The 23,481-nt window shown below is 35.6% G+C and overlaps 1 protein-coding gene across 7 annotated transcripts in view; it reads left to right on the top strand.

Moving 5' to 3' along the window:
* LOC124645866 (sodium bicarbonate cotransporter 3) overlaps positions 1-23,481 on the top strand; it is a 112,027-nt gene that overhangs the window by 71,404 nt on the left and 17,142 nt on the right. For all 7 annotated transcript variants that reach the window (XM_047185825.1, XM_047185826.1, XM_047185823.1 and 4 more), the window contains one exon: positions 11,650-11,750. In XM_047185825.1, the coding sequence (XP_047041781.1) occupies positions 11,650-11,750 (101 nt within the window). The remainder of the gene's footprint in view (positions 1-11,649; positions 11,751-23,481) is intronic.

The raw sequence follows: 23,481 nt of genomic DNA, 5'->3' as shown, positions 1-23,481 counted from the left end.
ACAAACAGTTACATACCCAGGGACGCAAAAGTTATTGATGGAAAACTGTGTGTTTAGGTCTGATACCATCTCTCGTAAGACGGGGGGATTTTCAAATGATTGAAAAGTCTTGCTACCTTTTTCACTTGCTTCTTCTGCTTGCTATTTTTTTTGTACTTTATGACATTAAAAATGGGCGTGTACAATGGTTATTGGAGGATGCTATTTAACAGAAGCACTCATATGCTGCTAATAATAAAAAAAAATGAAACATGTACTGAACCTAAATTTTTCATAATATTTATAAACAGTTTAACATTTCTCAGTACTTACATAGTTTCAAGTAAAAAACAAAAATAAATAGATTCTTCCAAATTATTGTAATTCTAAGTGCTTACATTTTTAGCTTAACACGCCCACAGTATCAAATCTAGGTATGTAGTATCCTAGGCCTCTATTTCGCAAGTCAGACTGTCATCTAAGTTAGTGGTGGCCCTTCTGCTTGGCCGAGCGAGTTCAATGGAGGCTCTCGTCAAGTCGGCATTGAACTAGCTCTCGGCGTGAAGGTTACGTATATTTACTATAATAGTATAATCTTTATACTATTTTAAACTAGCTGTTTACTTAGTTGTACCTCGCGATAAGATGAAACTACTCCGTCAAGTGAACAAATATTTTTTACTCATCTTTTGGGACCCGTTGATCTAAGCTATTCAAATTCGCAATATTTTTTGTAGCAATTTCTGTACCTATACAGGATCAATATGATATTGGCATATATTAATTTCTAGACAAAAACTGGTAGCCACGAAACTTTTATAAAAAAAAAAACATTCGTTCGCCTCTAACCAGCCTTTTCACACTAGTGGATTTACAGAGCGATAATTCTATCGACATTGCCCGTCTCGTATAAGAATCTGGCTCAGAAAAACTGACCGGAAGATACAATGGTGTGAAAACGCTGTTATGCATGATTTGCCACGTAGAAAACAAATGCCAAGCAGTTTACCCACCCGTTTATATTGGACTAAACCTTGAATGACAGGAGGCTACCAATTGATCTTGGTATAGAGGATTACCAATTTGTTAGGAACTAGGAATACAAATTACCAATATCTATGGAAATCACCTACTACATAGTTGCTTTTATAATATCTAGACTACCTTGTAACAATACCTGTGTATATACTGAATATTAAATGCTGTTGTTTAATTAAAGTTATTTATGAATGCTTGCTTGTGTTTCGTATGGTTCAAAATAACCGGTAACTTGGGAAGCTGCTGGTAAAGCATATCGGGGTAGGTACTTAGAGATTCTTGCGCCAAAGCAGTGATTTTGATTCTGTTCGAAGTTAATTTTCTAGTTGGTGTTTTTACAAAAAACCTAATGATTGTAGATGGATAAAAATCATTTGGATTATTTTGTCCAAATGGCCGGACACTAGCAAGACTCCAAAAGTTTTTATTATGTATTAAATATTTATTATGTAACTGTGGGAGATAGGCCTTGCTAAGAGTCACAGTCCTGTATTATTGCTTGGCATATTCAAAATATTAAAGATAAGCATAAAAATAGACTAAAGGTAAACATAGAACAGAAAAAAAACAACTCTGAATGAAGTTAAACCGATGTGGGAGGGAAAACTAACAAGCTAAACTCAGAATTCTCCTCAGCTTTTAAATAGCAAAAGCTAACGAGATAGTCTTTATTTCAAAAAGAAATTACTTATATGCGCTCTCTAACGCTCAAAGCTTCAAGTTTCATCGTCTAATTCTGGCATCAACTATATAACTTGAAGAAAATTAAAGAGCATGATAATCTTAGAGCATTAAAATAGCAGGAGCCGCCACAAGCAGAAATCGAACATACATTATAGTTCGGCCATTCAGAGAATGCGTTCCTGACACGTCGCGATTGAACTGACGACGTAATAACATTCATTGATTATTGATATAATAATGTTGTTTTAATGCTCCTCAATTGTTAAAACGGTAAACAACCAGCAAAAATATTTTTATCGTAACTGCAACGCCATTGCAAAGTTACGTCGTCAGTTCAATCGCGACGTGTCAGGAACGCATTCTCTGAATGGCCGAACTATAAGTATGTTTGCCATAGGCGCAGGGATCAACGTAAAAGTTGCAGTATTGTTCGAAAGAGTTACCGTGGCCGAGTTACACAAAATGCTCCAGAAAGAACAAAGGTGGGTTTTAGTAAATGAAAGTCCGACACTTCCTCCCACTGTAATCATAGCGACAATATTTGATGAACTCCGATAAATAAATATGAGCAAGGCAGGACAATAAATATTGATAGCTCGCTCATGTATTTTTGATCACAACGTTCGCACGCAGACAGCAAAGTTGACAAAACATACTTAAACTTAACGCACACACGTAAGTACATACGAATATGACCAGCGGTCTCGTACCTTTGCCAAAGGAAATACAGAAATGGCGTCTCCAGTTGGTTGAATGCTCTTAGATGGCAACTTACATAGAGTGGCTGAAACCTACTTATAGCACATTTGAAGAACCTCTTCAAATATTTAATGGCTTTCCGGTCTTCGTAAAGAACCGCTCTTTATATCGATCGTTCACACTTACAGAGATTGAGATGACGGCTGAAAATTGGATTGGTGTTATATCATTTCTTTTGTATTTCTATGAGGATTTTAAACTATAAAGAAAATATTAGCCTCATCGGTTTTCCATTTGGTGTCAATTCATCATCTGCCTAGCCTTTTCCTGTAGTCTCACCCGCGATTCCATATAAAAGCTTCAGGAACCGAAAGAAGCCTATAATTTTCTCGAGATCATACATTTTATTCTTTCCCTACCCAAGACACCAATATAAATAACACAAAAAACAATAGAATGGAATTCTAATTGCAAAAATAATTACTCACTTGCCTAAATTGATAGCATTTTATAGACGCAAGTATTTTAAAACACGTGTAACGGCTATTCGATCTAAAATAAGCGGCGCTGCACGAGGGTTTAAGCTTTCACAGGGACAAAAAAGCTAAATCCGCACTGTCAATTTTGGTGCAAGCATAACTTTATGATGTTTTCTGAGCTCAAGAAATATACAGATTGTTTTCTAGATGATTTTGTTCGTAGTTATGTGCTCATAATAGCTTATTCCTGCAGTTTTACCCATGACAACTTCTTAGCGAGATTAGTATCCAGCGATAATCTTACTTGATAAATGTTCTGTATAACACTGAAATATATATTTCATCGGATCACTAGTCTCCGAAATTTTCGCAATTAAAGAAAACAATCAGTTTTAAGAACTTACAGGTCCCTTTTCAAGTCCTATTTTTGTTCTTATTTTCCCAAAAACAAGATTTTTTTATTCAACTTTCTCAAACTCATTTTTATTCGTAATTACTATCAGACCCTACTTAACCCAAGCAAATTACAGAACACTTTAAAACAGACTTAAAAGAGCGAACCTCGATTATTTACAGTACTAAACAGAAAGTATTCGCGTTCAGGAAATTAAGCACAACACAGTACATAGCTAGGTAAAGTCGCGACCATTCACACTAGTTCAGAACAATGGACGCTCAGCAATATATAGAAACGTGACTTTACAGCAGGACGGACAATGGACAATGCTGGGGATGGAAAATTCACTAGCGTCGTACTTGGGTATGTTTCCTGCTTTTATATGAGTAAAGTATATTTTTAACGCGGTTTTAAACGCGCCCTGAGAGAAGACATTCACATATTATGTAGTAAAATATAACTGTCTTCAAGATCTTATTTTTAGTTTATGTTGCGAAGGTTCAGATGTTTTATATTCAACACGTAACAAACAAACAGAGATATTTTCAAAATATTAGAGTCTTATTAACTTCAAACCTAATAAATAGAGTTCCCAAAAATTCCCCTTAAGCCGTAAACTAACGATAGAAACTCTTTCAAAATTGACGAAAAAGGCAAACCAAACCTTAAATCAATTTAATTAGAATTCACAATAGAAACTTTCACATAAAAAAACTACCTTCCGGAACTATAAAATCCTGAACTCATTCAATCAGTTTAAAATGTGAAAAGAGCATAAAAAAGTTACTGTGAAAGGGAATAAAGTTAATGACAGACTATCGAGTAATCATATTATAGTTCGGCCATTCAGAGAATGCGTTCCTGACACGTCGCGATTGAACTGACGACGTAACTACATTCATTGATTATTGATATAATAATGTTGTTTTAATGCTCCTCAATTGTTAAAACGGTAAACAACCAGCAAAAATATTTTTATCGTAACTGCAACGCCATTGCAAAGTTACGTCGTCAGTTCAATCGCGACGTGTCAGGAACGCATTCTCTGAATGGCCGAACTATAGTGACGTTAAGGGTGCTTCTACACGGTGCATGTAGCTGGAGCAAGTTAATATGCGCAAACGACCCGCGCGCACGCGGGTCTTGCTTTGGTACATGCGCGAGTCGCTAGGCCCGCACGTTTTTAAAATGCATGCAACCTGCGCATGAGCCTCAACATGCGCAAGCTACTTGCACCGTGTGTAGACGCACCTTTAGTGACGTATGTTATGTATTAAGCTCAGTGGCGAACGGCGGATTAAATTAATGAAGCTAGCCTGCATTGTGTGCTGGCCGCACGTGTGTAACTACATTTATTTTTATTTTTTTGTTCGTTCACTTGTTTTGATCGTCGATGGTAGATTTAGTTGGGAATATGTTTGAACTATGTGTATGCTTCAATACTTCTTAACTCACTTCTATTACTGCCAGTATTCATTAAAAAATTGATGTTGATATATTTTTTTAAATAACAGTCTTTGGAACGAGATACTACAAAACTTAATATAAATCGTGTCTTTTCCTGAGAATGGCGCTTAAACTACCGTGACAGTTTTAACGAATATTTTTTTAACGAATAGATAAGCAAATAAATATGTATATTCTTGGCGAAGATTCTTGATTTTTTTTTGGGTTTTATTTGGTACATTTGACCACCTCTAAATGCCCCTAGAAACATGACAAGAGGATTGTAATACAAAGTTTTCTGGAATTTAAACCCCAGAACTGTACAGTTAACATTTCTGTCTTATTTTTAAAACAAAAATGCAATTAAACAATCTCATCTGAAACAAACAAACCGAGACTTCATAACTTAAATTAACGAAGAAGATCCTGCTTTAAAAACGATAATTAAAAAAGAAAGGCACACAGTACAATTATGGCGGCTGGTGGCTAAAAAAAGATACAATTTACGGCCCACGAATGTACCTTTTGGCTTAAATATTTAATTACCTCAGGCCAACTGACCTTTATGCTTATTTTTAATTGTATCCGTTTATTTCTTTATCGTTTTCACTTACTTAATTAAATATAGATACGTTTGAAGAATATCTACAATCGTATTATATTTTTTCGGACCATGAAATGGTAAAATGATTTTGTTAAGTTAATATCTAACAAACATTATTGTATGTTTTATTTATACCTGTAACTGTTTCATCAGATATAATTGTATTAAAATCATACATTTCTTTCACTGGAATTCGAATTTAATAAGTTCGTTTTTAGTATTCTATCTGTAAATCCTAATCCCTAGCTTGGTAAAATATGGGTACTAACAAAGATAAATTAGCATTACCATCACAGCATACAAACAGCCTATTGCGATTATCTAAGAAAAATGCTAATGTGATTAATCATGAGAAATTACTCCTAGTATTGTCTTATGCTGCATTAGCATAGAATAATAGTTTTTTATATCCTAAATTTAGTCGAATATTAATTAATATTAATCACGCGATAGTTCATTGATATCAGACTGATGTATAGTACTGATAGTTTTTTAAAACAAGAATATAAATTACCTACTATGTTATTTGAATAAGCCAATGCCAGACATTTAATAAATATTTATTGATCGTAATTTTCTTTTTATTTTTATTTATGACTCTTCCCCTAGTGGGTAAAGTGGATGGAAGAATCACAACTTTTATTGACCATGACCGATGACCCAAGACATGATCCTTTTTAAGCCCTCCGCGTACTAGGCTTCCAATATCTTTTGAATAGTCCCATAGACCCTACATCTATTTTAATAATTTTTGCCTACACAAAAATTCCACTAGTAAATCAATTTTAGCTTTCATCCATCATCTTGTCAGCCTATAGACTGGTTACAAGCCTTGACAAAGGTTTTTCAGTCAATTCAGAAGATTATTTATTCTACCCAAGAGACTCGACAAACTTTTCCCTAAAGCACTATTAAGTAGTAAACGTTGCGTGACAATTTGTAACATTTTGTAGGTACTACTCGTACCTGTATAATCATTTCAAATAGTAACACAGTTTCAAATCGATACTAGAACGATTTAATTATGTAAATACAATCAGTAATCAACAGATTGGTTGTTTGTTAAGCACCCATTCGCTTAGCAATACACAGACCAGGATATAAGGTTAACTCCACATAATGAAAATACTACAGATACACGAAAACAAAGTGTACAACTCTCACAAAATTCAATGACGGTCCGCAGCTAAATTCCGAGCACAATTACGCGCATTTGTCCACACTTCTCCACCACTCGATGATATCATCTGGTTACTATGCAGCGACTCACGAAGTGTTCATGAACGACAAAAAGTTTCGTCATAACATTACTAAATCAGTTTATTAATGCTTGTCGTTACAATAACAAAACTGTGTGGAAAAAAAATATATTCACAACATTCACAAGCACTGTTTATTTATTTTCCACTGGATTAAGTGTGAGCACGCAGACATTTTTAATTTCCTCTCCTTATCGCACCAAGTCGCTCAAGCCTTACCCGGTCTTTAACCGTTCCCGTCGGCAATTGCACTTATCTAATCGTAGATATTTCCAATCGTTGTACGAACTTAATCTACTGAATATACCCACTCTAGTTGTACCCATTATTGTAGGCCACGGAGTAAGAAACGATAAACGGAGTTACCATAATGCAGGTAGGTCAGGCGCCTTCTTTTAGGTCAAATTCGTACGGTGGGCATAACCAAAACGATCGGTTACGAGTGAATTATCGAGTCGTTCGGGTTCTTTGAGGTACCTGGCAACGATTTTTGGGATTATAAAAACATGGTAGGGTTAAACGAAGGCATATAAGGACGAAAACAGTAACGTTCCTCGTCCCCCGCTCACTTGCATTTTGGCGTGCTACTTTATAAGGCGATTTTCCGTTAGGGTTTTTTTTCTGATGAGAAATCATCAAAAGACCCCTCCCGCTGTGGGTTAGCAGCGGTGAGGGAGTGTCAGTCTTTTACTGACTAAAAATCGATCGTGTTCCTTCGTAGGCCTTTTATGTATCTGGGCCGCGGTAACTCTTTCGAACAATCCCGCAGCCCGTTATGGCACCTCTGCTAGTCATTTCCTTCTCCATGTTTATAGCCTGACGTGGGTATGTATGCCGTGACGATCGCGTGTGAACTCCGATTACATGCAAATTGGATGGTTGCTCGATAAGATACAATATATCACACGATTGATACGTTTTGACGACACGTTTCAGTGTTGATTAGAGGTGCTTGGAGTACATTCCACATCTATTAATTGGCTGACAGGATAAGATGGAATAGCATATAATTAAACAACCGGCCAAGTGCTAGTCGAATTTGCGTGGAACCCTAAAAATCCTATGTTGAAAATCATCATCTGCATTGCATTATCTCAAATGCAAATAAAGTTCATAAATAAAAATATTGGTGTGATTATTTCAGCCATAACCGGGTCTCAAACAACCAAATATAATATTATTTATACTATCCATCCAAGACACCCAAGAATGTATAAATAAAACAAAAGACTGCCTCGATATTAGCATCATCTTGATACCTGAATACATTCATACCTACTTCTAGTAACCATATAAATCTGAATAAATCTTGTGGCACATTATAGCAGCACCGCAACAGCACGGCTGCAGCACGGCATCGCCTCGAATTTAGACTACGGCTAGTTGCCAGCGCGCCAACCACGCGCTGTCCGCTCGCCGTCGGCGCGCCGGCCGCGCGCCGGCCGCGAGGTGTAAGCTTGCTGTCACCGCAAACTCAATATTATTTTAAGACGATTATGATTGATGTTATGATTGAACACGACGTAATGACGTTGTTTCGCTGCCGGCTCGGAGTCGGCGCGCAATTAGCACGTGTACGCATGAGGTCCGCTCGCTTGCAGCACGCGAGCGGCGAGTCGAGTTGTGTGGAAGCGGCAAGCGCGCTGACTGCTCGCCGTTGGCTTCTTCATATTGACATTACGAAATATATTATAATATACACGATTTAATGCTCTAAATTGAATGACAACTTATAAACTTAATGTGCCATAACCTTAAGCCATCAACCGTGAACACTAAAAGAAAAAAAACTTTAATAAAAGCTACTATGAAACCTTACTTCAGTATATAAAAAGGTTATACCATAATAACTGGTTTATCATAATAATTATAGCGCCCTATCGTTGAACCCAGCTATATATTCATATTAAGATACCCGCAGTCGTTAGTTTCCCGCCCACACGGGAAAACGCAATTTTGTTACTAAGTGAAATAAACGCGAAAGTGAGGGAATAAGTGTAAAAGAAAACACCGGTATTGTAAATGTAATAAAAACTGTATTATAACACGTTATACTATCTAGTCAATTATTGCTGAGCCCATTGGGATTGGGTACCTTAACATGAGCTCAAACAGTATTATAAAATAGCGTTTAAAAATAAAAACAACAGGAATGGTAATTATTTTGACACATTATCATGAAGACTAGAAGACTAGAAGAGCAATAAAGAGACATCAAAGTCTCATTAAAATTACCAATTTTGAGAATTTATGTAGACATATACCTAGATTAGAATTCCTACAGTAAATATTTGATAAGTCTATTTCCATAAGCCTAATATGTGTTTTGAGTACCTACGTAGGTACTCCAAATGTTTAATTTTATTGCTACCTGTGATAATTAAACTAAAGTAAAATCAGTAAATACGAGTACAATTCAACCACAATAAATTAATCTAACATTTTGTTTTACCGAAAAAGCCAACGAATTCACCGCACACTCTAAAAATTGTCTTGTATTGTCACCACAATCAGCTTAGAGGGTTCCTTTTAATGTTTTTCAAGACAAATTGAAAATAACACAGTACAGACTTGAACGCTATAATTTAGCACAAGTAATTTGTATTACACGAAGTCGGATATTTTTTACGTCTTTTCGTAATCAACATTTTATTGAAGACTGTTTACTTTGGTTTTCGTCGTCTTTAGAGAGCATTTAGCTTTTACATAAATTCCTTCTTATTAAATAATATATTTAAAACCCACGGACGACTACTAATTTAGATACAGATTATAGACAGAAATTCCTTTTAAGATACACTAGCCATTTTCCCATGGTTTCACCCGCGTCCCGTGGGAACTACTGCCTGCACCGTCATAAAACTGTGCCAATGTTACTCGAAAAATGCGTAGCTTTCCATCAATGAAAGATTTTTTCATATCGGTTTAGTAGTTTTGGAGTCTTTAGGATACAAACAAACAAATGGTTCCTCTTTATTATATTGGCATAAGATTTAAAGATTTATGATATCGACTGTTCAAAACATGTAGAATAACCAGGTGAATATTGCTGGGTGAATATACTCATTAAAATACCTACTGAAATAAATTAAATACTGAGTAATAATACTCCATTAACTCCAAGTTTCAATGGTAAGAATGCTCCAAGGTATTAAGTCTACGAATTTAAGTGCCAGTGTGTTTTCGTCCTTCGTTTGATAGCATTGTTGGGCTGTTTATTTGAGGTTGACAATCAATGATGATGTTGTTTATATAATTAATTACTGTAAAATCATAAACATATAACACTTAACATTAACCATCCGCTCGCCATTTGATATCAATTTAAATCCAAAACACAGTCATTGGTGTCTAAGATAATATACTTTGAAAGTACATACAAACTTGGAAAAGTTGCATTGGTACTTGCCTGACCTGGAATCGAACCCGCGCCCTCATACTTGAGAGGTTTTAAGTTTAAGGAAGTATGAACTTGAGAGGTTGGTTCTTTGCCCACTAGGCCACCACGACTTTTTTTTATTCCGATTCTTAGCCCAAAATTTAGAATCCGGGTCCATATTTTTTCTATCTTATAAAGTGTGCCCTCTCTATAAATATATAGAAAGCGTAGAAGAATGAAGTATTTATTGCAAAAAGTCTTTCCAAGCTAAATTGACACGTTTCATCCATATGAAAATCGGTACACGTGCGATGGACCCACATTGTGGATTTAGTTTCAAGGCCGCAAAATATTATTGGGATAAGAATTTGAAAACAAAATATGCTGTTACTGAAATGGTTCTTTTATGTAAAACGAACTCTGGTATAACATTGTTGTTTTCCAATGGAGGAAATCGTTTTGAAACGCAAATGAATGTTATGCTCATAACACGCGCCCTCATTGCACACATTTTGAATTCAACCCGTTTAACAAATACATATATTATTACAATTTTATTTTGTACTAGCCGTTTTCCCGCGGTTTTACCCGCGTCCCGTGGGAGCTACTGCCCGCACCGGGAAAATATAGCCTATGTTACTCGCAGATAATATAGCTTTCTAATGGTGAAAGAATATTTAAAATCGGTCCAGTAGTTTTTGAGTTTATCCATTACAACCAAACAAACAAACGAACAAAGTTTTCCTCTTTATAATATTAGTATAGATTCAAACTTATAAAATATGTTATTCAGGATCAGAGCCAGGGAATATAACCAACGCACCACTTTTAACCGATAAATCGATGAAAATAATTGAATTACATTGTGTTAAGAAAATCCTTGATAAGTTAAGGGAAAATATTTAACAGCTAAATGAGATATTTGCTCAACGTTCTATGGGGGATATAAGCGATTCATCACGCCTGAAATCCTCTTAAAAGGAAACCATGAAAAGGTGTGTGTGTTTGTCAAAGAGCTAAGTGTGTAACACACGAAAGCACAGGTGTGTGTGGGTGGTAAAATTCGTGTATGTGTGTACTCAGTCCGTTGATTCAATTAGTTTCTTGGGAATTGACTGAAACATGCTAATTATAGGATTACCTTTCCATTACTGCTTAAGCAGTTGTCACTCTATAATTTTAGTTTACACGTAATAATGTGAAAACTAATATAAGTAACTTGGAAACCTTGAAGTTGGTACCTAGTATGAAATATAGTGAGCACCTGGCCTACTTTGCAGATTGCCTATATTTTAAAATGATATATGAGTAACATAGAAAAACTTCGACTAGGCTCGCTTATGCTTCGAAGTATAGTCGTCACGAAACTTCTTCTTTTTCGAAGAAAAAATCATCAAATGACCCCGCTGTGGGTTAGCAGCGTGAGGGAGTGTCAGACTCTTACTGACTAAAACCCATCATGTTCCTTCGTAAGCCCTTTATGTTCTTGAGCCACGGTAACCCTTTCGAACAATCCCGCAGCGCCTGCAAGTTCGCTTCACAAGTCTCAAATGGATTTTTCTATAGACCCTGATGCTACGCATTGGCAGAGAATTTCCTTTAAATCTACCTTTATTTAATATACATTTTGGATCCGCCGTAGTTTTCTTTATACCTGTATTTGATGTAAATTTCCTTATCACCAGGCCGTGGACGATGGAGACTAGAGCGGACGATGATGAGGCGCCAACAGACCCAGCGGCGAGGAAGCTCACACATCATGATTATACCGAACAGGACTTTGAAGGTAACGTACATCAGCAAGTTCTTATGCCTGCTGTAAAAGATGTGGTCTGAAAAAAACTCAACCTCCTGCAGATTGATTGTCAGATATTACTGACAATAAATCAACAATCGAACACCTACCTATATTGGTCATTTTAAACCGAAAGTATCATTACCCTATCAGACTAGATACACAAACTTACATACGTCCCGTCACTGCAATTTTAACGTCACCCATTCCCGTGCTATTTTAGGTACGTTCCGACCGTGACCCGATTAGTTAGCTCAACCCCCATAATAATTACCTATATAGAAAGCAGTAGAGAAGTAGATAAAGCAGTTGATTAATGTTTCTTATAGGGTGATTTAAATAAGTTTGACAAGCGTTATGACGGATATGCCTCACTTAGCTGCATTCTGCTGCTATTTGATCCTCGGCAGTCCTTTCGGGTCGACAGAAGTCAGTAAGTCTGACAACCAGACTTAATTATGGGTACTGGGTTGCCCGGGTGACTGGGTCGAGGAAGTCAGATACGCAGTTGCTTCTTGTAAAGCTGTATCCGGTTAGATAGTAAGCCGACCCCAACATTGTTGGGAAAAGGCTAGGCGAATAATGACTTAGCTGCCTTCGGTTAAGCCTGGAAGCAACATAATTGGGAAAGGGTTGGCAGATGATGAAGACATGTAATTCTTACTATAATATTACAAATGCGAAAGCAAATTCGAATTTGACATCACCTTTGTGATTGGTTGTATTTATTTTTCAGAAAAAAAGTCAGACATTTTCTATTATTTACGTTTATATAACGCTTTTTACAGACAATAAAAGTCTTGTGGCGTACTTGAGACATGTAATAGGCTTATGATCAATTTAGCTAGACACATCAAGCTTTTCAAGGTATATTAAATTACAGATATTTTAAGAGCCTTTGAAGTGCAATCTCGAAATAAACTGATAAACATAAAAGGATTTCTTTTGATAGATAGGTCTTTGTCATTGAATTTGCGGTACAATCTTACAACTTAGCATCATGTCTCTGGTGTACTTATTCGGGCCAGTTCCAAGTAATTTTACAGAGCTCAGTACCATTAGTATCAATTCTTTCTATCGGTATCTATATGGTAGAGCTTGGTCCATTCTAAAAGCACAAAGTAACATCAGTCAGTCAGTGCCAATGAAATATCAACTCTACGGCCTTAAGATAAAGTCCAATTTAATACCTCTGAAAGCTCAGTACCGCAATAACCGCGATATAATTTTCTGCAGCCGACGTTAACAATGACAGTTGACACTGATATTGTTCAGATTTTAGAGTAGCATACTGAAAACTTTTAGTCGGCCGATAGTTTGTTTGGGCTCATAAATCATATGAAGATGCATGCTATCTATGGAGTTTCTTACCGGCTCTTCTCCATGAGACCAACTTTTTGGAACCGTGCAACTAGTGTGAAGTTTCAGAGGAGCCTACAAAGGCCTATTTGAAATAAAACCATTTGAGTTTGACTTCGGTAGTACGTTGTAGTAATTACAAAGATCAAGTTTACAGCCAGTATCAGACCGAATGAAAACTTTGATTGCAATCAAAATTTCCTTTAAAAAAAAATTGGCCTAACATCGGGTCAACTGTCGGCCGACTATTTAGTCTGCAGAGTGCGGATACTCTTTACAACATTTTTGCGAGATATATTATGCCAAGATCACTTCGCTTGCATACAATTTGTAAGTGCAATTGCGTTCGGTAAATGTATCGGAGATTCTATCAGATGTTCCGCGCAGGTAAACCAGGTTATGGTTTATTTAAATTCGGTGTAACCAATACTCATTTCGATGTATGTTATGAATTCTTCATGTTTGCACATAGTTAATATATAATTGTTAATAAAATATGTTAATATATTCTACCAGCGATATTACTACGTTTTAGCTAACAGAAACGAGTAGTTTCTCTTCGATCGGTTTTCGTTGGAGGAAGAACGACATGTGACAAAATTACTACTGCAATCAATTTATGACAACAAATGGCTATAGAACGAAGAAACTCTTTCAAATACCTATTCTTGATTTTTCGTCTACGCCTTTGCCACACCTGAATTGAACTCGCTGTTTGAGACCAACCTATTATTTTGTTATTTACTGCAAACTAGGCCAAAAGTGGTATTAATCAAAGTTGTTGTTGTTTATTAAAGTTAAACGAGTCGGAACACAAAATTATTGTTAGTGAACAGAAATTGTAAAACCACATCAGACCGCGAAGCTATTTTCTGTTTTTGATTTCAAGAAGTTACAGCGGTAGGAATATAAATACAATGAGACTGGTTTTGCCCCTGTTTTGAGTTGTTTTCAACGACTTCTTTAAAAGGAGAACGTTCCGAATTGGGATGTAATGGTATTTTTAATCAGATTTCTCACTGCAGAAAATACTTATCAACAGTATAATCACCCTTGAACAGATAAACCTATTAAGATGTTTGGTCTAGTGGTCGGTTTTACCCTGGGGGAGGACATAAGCTACTTACCCGGTCGATGGAAGTTGTTCCCCCGGGACGTGGGCTGGGTAACACATTGGTTGGAAGAAATTTTTGTGAATAAAAAAAAATGTTGTTATCTTTCTTCACTGAACCCTAATCTGGTTACCTAGTTTAATTATTTCGGTGAGACGGTGAAACATTCCTATATTATCATAAATATCAGATGCTATATTAAAAATACCAGAAATATCCTGAATACTGAATAATTATGTATACGTCAAAGGAACATTTCACATCAAAATACATGCTAATATTTCGTGATCCTAATTTCGTATTTAGATATTTCAAACTAAACAGAATTTTCATTAATTAGTGCCTATCTTAATCAACACTTTCAAGGTTTCAAAATATAACTTTTGCTCTTATTTATGTTTCGTTTTGCTTTAATTTAAATAAATAACCTAATATGTAAGACGAATACTGAAAAGTTCACAAGTGGCCACTGCAGTTCTACTCTTTAATAGAAGTAACAGAAAGCATAACTTAAGAAAGAAAGAAAATAGGTTGGACCCCTTATACTTAGATGCTATATTATTTTATTTTCATCTTGCCTGTATACTTAAGATATTATACATATTTCGAAACACGATTTTCCACCTAAGTTCCTGTCAAAAACTTTCAAAAATGATTTGGTCGCAAAGTCAATTACTTAGTTTCTCATATAAATAAATGTAGAATAACAACAGCAAAGCTACATTTCATTTCTCTCCTTTAACAGGTCACATTAAAGAAGGGGGGGATTGTCTTCACAACATAAACCATGGTGGAATTAGGTCAGGAGGGACGATCGGATAGGGGAACCGAAACCCCATAGATGTTACTGTGTATTTATAGAACTTTATTCATTGTGCATGAACAATAGGACGGTAATTCTATCTTTGTATGGGCGCACGTTCTTCGACTTATTGAGAGCAGATCATAATTTTAGAAAAAAATCTACTGATTCATTACTAGACTAACCTCACTAGTTAATATGAGCAAACAAATGTACCATTTGATATCGATTTTTTTTAAATCCTTACACAAAATATAAAAATTAGAAAAAATTAAAATAAAATTAACTTTGTGTGTGTCTTTCCACTGAACTGACTCCACTGATTTGGTTTATACATGTAGTTCTCAACCTGAGAATTGACATACCTACACAGGCTACTTTTTGTCCTAGTGCAGAAATTTGTTCCCTCTGAACGATAGTGAAATCGGAACGAGAACCATCCATTTAGGCGTGTGCAATAATTCTCTCAGAATACGTATCTAGTTCACACACAAACAACTCGATTGGTATGGGTTATGTTTGGCAATTGATCGGGTGTCACAAGGGTGTCACCAACTGTGATGTATGTTTCTCGTTTTGATACTAATGTTTGCTTACCCAAGTGTACGATTGATGAGGCGCGAAGGGCGAATTTGGTGAAATCGGAGTGGAGTATGTAATGTTGTATAGTACTCGTACTTTCATTTTATTGCTTAGGGTTTTTGTCACGGCAAGAATATTATCACATACATGGTCAGAAATCTTTACTTATAAATAAGTTTTAGCTACTGTTAAACTAAAAGAAAATATAATTATATAAAATATATACCTACAAATGATTTTTGCACACTTTTAGTCTATTATTTTATATACCTAGGAAAACAATCTAAAAATAAAACCCATTTACTCTATCAGTTTTATATAACCCTGTATCTGAACGTAATTATCACACTACCAAGCAATTGAATAAAAATCTCGCATAGATATTCACAACGCAAAAGGAAAGAAATATCTCTTTCGTGTAATTTCTACTCTCTACTGCGGAATTCCCAACGGCATACGTAATTGGGTTAGTGCAAGTCATTTGCAAACCGACTGATATATGGTTTAACTTAATTCTGAACTTAGTTCCATACATATTGATCTGGAAACTTAGTTGAACTGTGCTTATAAACTTAAACTGCCTCGTTGGTCTAGTAGTCGCATATCGTGACTGCTGCGCATTGGGTCTCGGTTTCAGCCGAAATCACTTTTTGGGATGTAAGAAAGTTTCACAAAGCAGCCCTGATTCTGGGAGTTGGTAATCGATACACCTGTGCATCGGAGAGCACGTAAATGCCTGTTCTACGCCTGATCTTGCTCTCTGGTCGTGTCGGATTACCGTCCCATCGGGCTATGAGAGTGCACCCGAATCTGCGCAAATGCTTATACACTTTTCGTACGATTAATTCGTTCATGTAATATCGTCCAACTTATCAAGTTAAAAAAGACAAAAAAGACAGAGTTAAAAGAAACAAATATATAAAAAAACAATGGCTTGAAAGATACATATAATGCGCTGAAAAGATTAAAAAATAAAAATATCAAAAGCCACGATATCATCATATCATCAATCATAGTTTCCTTTGTTACGTATGCAAACAAAACTGAAGGAAAAACTCAAAGCTTCGGAAAATGTTTATTGTTGAAACTTGGCTCGTTTAGAAAAGTAGTTTTTGCAGTTTCCTCGTTTAGAACCTTTTTTCAGTCTTTTTACATAAAAGCTCTCGGAAGCACTTCAAGGAATAATAGTTCCAGGTACTGGAGGCACTAATGGAAAACTGATTTTTGAGAATTTACTGTTACATTTCAATATGTGTATGTATATACAACGTTATTTTTTGTTTATGCGAAACCTGATACACCTATCTAGTATTTTTATGTAAAGAATCCATGTACGAAATTTCAAAACCGTATCATGAAAAATCACAAAGTTATAAGCTTGTTAAGTTACGGGACTGTCCATAAAAATACATAATCACCACAAAACGCACACATGCCGCGCAACGCGATAGCACTGTGCGCTCGCGCCCGCTATGAACTCGCCGTGACCTTTGTTTGTTGTGCGAGAATAAATACCTATTTGTGGTGTCCAACATTCAAAGTTTTTCAGATAATTTTGGGAAAAAATATAACATGGTGTAAAAACTATTGGAATCGATTCAGTTACTGATTCTGAACAAACTATATTCAGGTTTCGCACAAACAAAAAATAACAATAATAATATAGTAAAAATAATAATAAGTAAATAAAAATAATAATATAGTAAAATATTTCCGGCATTCAGCTTAAGCAATAATAGATTCACTTGGAAACAGTGTATTTTTGGCTTCTCTTAAAATGTAAATTAAGTACCTAATCAAGATGAAAACCAAAACTTAACATATGTATATGTCTAATTGTGTATGTAAAAATCGATAGTATTGTAGAGACAGCTGGTAGTCCTACTAAATTGAATACTCTAAGAAATCAACAAACGAAAACTTTTAAAGAGCTATTTTTAAAAAGACATTTTTGAAACGTGTGTACCCAAGCTTTTAAAGGTTTATTTTTAAAACACCTGTCGCTTCTATAAACGTTTCCCATGTAGGGTGCAATAAAGAACAAAATGCAATATCTTTTTATAGATCACAATCTCAAGGAAAAGGTGTATTTCTTTTTACTCATTTATCTGGAAAAAGGGTGAAACTTTGTTTGCGCTTGCTTTTTCTTCTTAATCTATACATATAATAAAATGATAGGAAAGTCAAAACTGTACATTGAATATTTTTTTAAAGAATACTTGGGGGTGATCCATAATCGATTCTAAACCCAAATATGTAGTTTTTAGAATTTTTGTCTGTATGTCTGTTTATCTGTTTGTCTGTATGTTTGTCCCGGATAAACTCAAAAAGTACAGCATGGATTTAAATCAAATTTTGCATGACTATTACCTGGGGGCCGGTTCAACACATAGGCTATATATTATCACGCTATCACCTACGGGGGTTGATCAATGAATTATTAAATAAACGAAATTGGAAATTCTATATTGCTCACGCAGACGAAGTCGCGGGCAACAGCTAGTAAAGAATAAAGTATGAAACTAGAGTTTGTATATTTTATGTAACCGAAATCTTACCTGATCCACTGAATGGTGGCTATTTTTAACCGAAAGATGAACCCTAACGGTGGGGCACCATTTAACTTTAATCGTACCATTTTCAGTTGGATGGCAAGAACACGGCTATTATGGTTTGATAATCGTTAAAATTCAACAATGTAACTCACCCTTATATCATAACATTACATCGTTTCTATCTGTTAATCTTTTTACTTAGGAACTCATTTACATGTTTATACATACAAGAATATTATGGTTATAGATATACATGCTTTTACATAGATATACATAGTTACACATAGTTATAAAAACACTTTTTTATTTCCCTGTTTCAACTAACTATCAGTGGCCTCTCAATTAATGTCTACTATTCTTAAATAAAACACCGTGCTTAGCTAATTTCTCCCAGCCCTGAAATCCATAAAGGCGTGGAAAGGTCAAGCATACGCTTTAGTGTGAAACGACCTCTGGGATGGCAAACAACTGAAGAGCGACGTGAATGGGACGCCTTAATGACCAACGCGTTTTAGTAACTAAGGGTAGGAGGGTAGTGGGAGGTAGTGTAATGTATTGTCTTGTGACAACGGCTATTTAGGGCTACGTTTGAGTTATATGTTTGTGTATGCATTTTGTTCTTGTTTATACAGTGGAAAAAAACTCGTGGTGACATCTCGAGGAAACCTGGACTATAAAGTCTGAATTCACCAACCCGCATTAGCCAAGTGTGGTATTGACAGCTAAATTCTTCTTTCTGTGAGGGGAGTACCCGGTAGCAGGGCGATGAAAAGGCCGATTATGTTTGCAAGATGATCGTTTCATTGGAAATGATCATGATATTTCGAGATAACCAATTAAACAAATAATCGTACTGGCAATAATACACACAACAGCCATTAAAAACAGACACATATATTTTGCCTAAGCTTATTACAATACTTTTTAAATTCAACGTCCTCATTTCACTGATTCATAAAAAAAGAAAATGAAAAAACTCGTAGCCGTGTCAAATACTTCGTAGCACGCGTAGCAATGAAATGACTACGCAGCGTTTCTCGTAGCAACCACCACGCGTAGTCACGTCTCAAATAAAGCAATAATTTCGAAGCAAGAAACCATTATGTAACATGTCATCATCCTCCGAGCCTTTTTCCCAATCATGTTGGGGTCGGCTTCCAGTCTAACCGGATTCAGCTGAGTACCAGTGCTTTACAAGAAGCGACTGCCTATCTGACCTCCTCAACCCAGTTACTCGGGCAACCCGATACCCCTTGGTTAGACTGGTGTCAGACTTACTGGCTTCTGACTACCCGAAACGACTGCCAAGGATGTTCAATGACAGCCGGGACCTACTGTTTAACGTGCCATCCGAAACACAGCCAATGGTATCTAAGATATACTTAGAAAGTACATACAGACTTAGAAAAGTTGCATTGGTACTTGCCTGACCTGGGATCGAACCCGCGCCCTCATACTTGAGAGATTGGTCCTTTACCCACTAAGCCACCACGACTTTTTTTAAACTTTTAAACTTTTTTTAAAACCATTATGTAACATGTGTTACTCGAATATTGTCAAAAGTATAAGTAACGTGACCGAGTTGAGATAATGAAGCTGTAAACTTTATTGCTGTTATTTTGCTTAATGTAGGTAATATTGTATGCGGTGTGTTTATATGTAACACTAGCAGTGGGTTGCATCATTTAACTGCAACAATAAAGGGACCATTTTCAGCTGTCAAATTACTGATTTGACCAATGGGCTAAAATATAACGGCTGGTTATGGTTTTGTTATCTATAACTCGGCCTAAAACCTAAGTTAACCGACATAAAACACTTTCAAGTGTTCAAGTGAAAATTGGAAATATAAATTCATAATAAACTGTTGTTTTAAGAAAACCAAAATACGTTAGCCGATAGATACAATATTGCGCTTTGTGATAGATTGTACCTTGGAGACAGTTAAAGACCACCTTTTACCTGGAGGAATAAAATTAATTCCTCCAAGGACACAAGCAAAGCCGCGAGAAATAAACTAGTAATTTAATATCCTCACCGCTTTATTCAAGGATTTCGTAAAATATTATCATTGCTCCTCTCTAAATATAGAGCGGCTCAACAAAGACTATAGGATTACTTCCCACGGTTGCCATGGCAACGGGATTCAATCAAACCTTTGTTTGTAGCGTTTTAATTAAAATTATAGTCGGTGTCTGTCTGGTTTGAAAGTCAATCTATACTAATATTATAAAGAGGAAAACTTTGTTTGTTTGTAATGAATAAACTCAAAAACTACTGCTCTGATTTTAAATTCATCATTAGAAAGCTATATTATTATTTGCAAGTTACATCTAAGGCTATATTTTATGTCGGTACGGGCAGTAGTCCCATGGGATGCGGGTGAAAACGCGGGAAAACGGCTAGTTTAAGATAAATCAACTTACTTGTAATATTAATATTCAGCTATTTCTAAAAGTATGGCTGAAAATGTTATTTTTAAATCCGAGAATTGACAGTTTAATCATAAAAAGTAAAGCTTTAACGTCAAAGAGAAGTCCGTTATTTCCGTCAAACGTCATGTTACTTTGCTGATTTTGGCGGTAAAGTGACTAAAAAGGTGACCTTCTGCAGTAGATTTATCTGACAGCCGGTTTATTTTGACTTAGGTTTACTTGAAAAATATTACAAATATATATTTTGTCCACTATTTAAGTACAAACTTATAGGTAGATATAATTATTTTCGAAGAATGTCTTAACCAAACAGTATTTTAAACAGGATTTTTCATACTTTCTCATTGTTATTTTTATTTTTTCTGTAAAAGACCTCTTAATAATGATCTTTGCGGTCAAATCCTGATGCCACTCAATTTTAAGGACTCCGTAATTTGACATTGCTGAGAATCAAATACTTTTAAATAAGACATAGAAATAACTTTTGAGTATTTCTTGGTAAAACAATTACAGCAGTTCTCGTTAAGCGTCCTAAAAAGTAAATATTTGTAAGACTGTAAGAAAATAGTCCATGAAACAGTTTAGATTGCCTTGCCGCTCTTGACCCGATTTCAGTCGGAAGAGATTTCCTAAAACCACTTGCCGACACACCGAACCGCGGTATTGCATCGATTTATGCCAATCTTAGATTTTAAAGTAGCTTTAATATTTGCAAACTTTAGAAAATAGGTTCTGATGGTAACGGAACAACGATATTTTTGTATTTTGTAAGCAGAGATGTGAATTATGAAATTTGCTATCTTTATCAGTCCTTTTTATCTTCCCTTACACACAGCACAGGCTAACTCTATCTAAAGCAGAAAAAATAATTTTATGCGGCCAACGGGCCAATAGTTTGATCAAGCTCAGAAATTCGTATGGAGATGAATGGTAGTGTGCAAATTACAACGCTCAGAATCGACCGGTAACGATCCAACCAAAAATATTGAAATCACGGTTACTTTGAAAATAAACTGTAGGCCAACCATTGGGCCAATAATGGGCCGACATTTTAGTCAGATACGTGCGGGGGCTTTAGCCTTATATTACCAAAACTTTTGTATTAAACTGAAACCGATCGCCTTAAATAGTCCGAAAACTTTGAAGCTCAGTTTCAAGTGTAATTAGTTAAAGTTCAAGTAGACTTGTATTACGATACCTGGTATATTAGGTGCGTAAATATATTTTGATACGGCTGATATATTACACTTTAAGTATTATACTGTAAGTATTAAGTGTAATTTTGAACAGAAATAATATGTCTATACTAATATTATAAAGAGGAAAACTTTGTTTGTTTGTTTAGTTGTAATGAATAGGCTCAAAAACTACTGGATCGTTTTTAAAAATTCTTTCACCATTCGAAAGCTACATTATCCACGAGTAACATAGGCTATATTTTATCCCGGTACGGGAAGTAGTTACCACGGGACGCGGGTAAAACCGCGGGAAAACGCTTAGTCTTTCATAATCTTACTAACATTATAAATTCAAAAGTAACTATATCAGTCTGTACCAGACTATACAGGCGACTTTTTCTGCATGTGAGAAAAAAAGATCCAGCGGAACGCGAGTAAAGCCGCGGGGGGATACCATTACACCATGAACCAATGTTGCACCAAATTAATGTTTTTTTTACACCCATGTAATAACAGTATAAGGACGCTTTTAATCGAAATTATTCATGAACTTCTAATACCAGGGATGTTGTTTCATCGTGGGCGTCAAATTACAGCCTTCGTGCCAATCAGGAAGGTTTGTTTGCATCCTAAAACGTGTGATGTTATGGGACAAGGTCATTATGAGATGTAGACACTTGCTTAAAGGTATAGGTTTTTGATCACTTGTTAAAATAACTAGGAACTATTTTTTTTCTTTGTTAGTATAAGACACAGTCGGCAACAAAGTTACCACAAACGCAATGAAAATTACAAAAACCTGAACAACACTTTATACCACATTTTATTTATAACCACTTAGTTTCTAATTTTCTACCTTATAATCTAATCTCAACATATTCCATAAGTACCGCTATTTGTGAGTAAAACGTTTGCTAAACAAAATACAAGCTTTATTTTTTTATATTTTTGTTACTTTAAAATAGCCTTGGGGTCTGCCTACCATCCATTATTAACTATCCAAGATCGAACCTCTTTTGTATTTATAGGTATTTAGGTCAAGTTCAGATAACATAAATAATTCAAGAGCTTATAATTCTCGGTTATATTTATGTAAAATATTTTCCGATCGGTTGAAGATCTAATGGTCTGTGACGGCCAAACGTGCGCAGAGTACGAAGGTGGTAGACTATAGTTTGATGAATAATGGTGATTATTAAGCGTTTATGGTAAATATTTGTGTACCTACTAATGTTATAAACCTGAAGAGTTTATTAGCTTGAAAGCCTTAATCTCTGAAGCTATAGGAACGATTTAAAAAATACATCACTTTCAATACCTCAATATCTATGGGGACAGACACAGTATTAATAATTATAGACCTATTTCTGTTCTGCCTGTCTTATCAAAAATTCTGGAAAATATACTGAACAATCGCTTAATAAACTTTCTGGAATCATACAACTTGTTGAGTAGTAACCAGTATGGCTTCAGAAGATGCAAGTCTACTGAAGATGCTGTCAGCGCATTTGTTGACAATACGATTGCCAAGCTTGATTCCAGGAAGAAGTGTATTGGTGTTTTCCTAGACCTTACCAAGGCTTTTGATACTGTGTCTGTTCCTCATCTTCTAGCAAAGCTAGAGGCTTTAGCTATTCGAGGTCACACATTAAAAATTTTTAAAGACTATCTCTCGGATCGCACTCAGTGTGTCAGAATC

Source organism: Helicoverpa zea, chromosome 3, assembly GCF_022581195.2.
Source record: "Helicoverpa zea isolate HzStark_Cry1AcR chromosome 3, ilHelZeax1.1, whole genome shotgun sequence".
Lineage (NCBI taxonomy): Eukaryota > Metazoa > Arthropoda > Insecta > Lepidoptera > Noctuidae > Helicoverpa > Helicoverpa zea.
The sequence above is the reverse complement of the archived record's forward strand: the minus strand, read 5'-3'. Positions and strand labels throughout refer to the sequence as shown.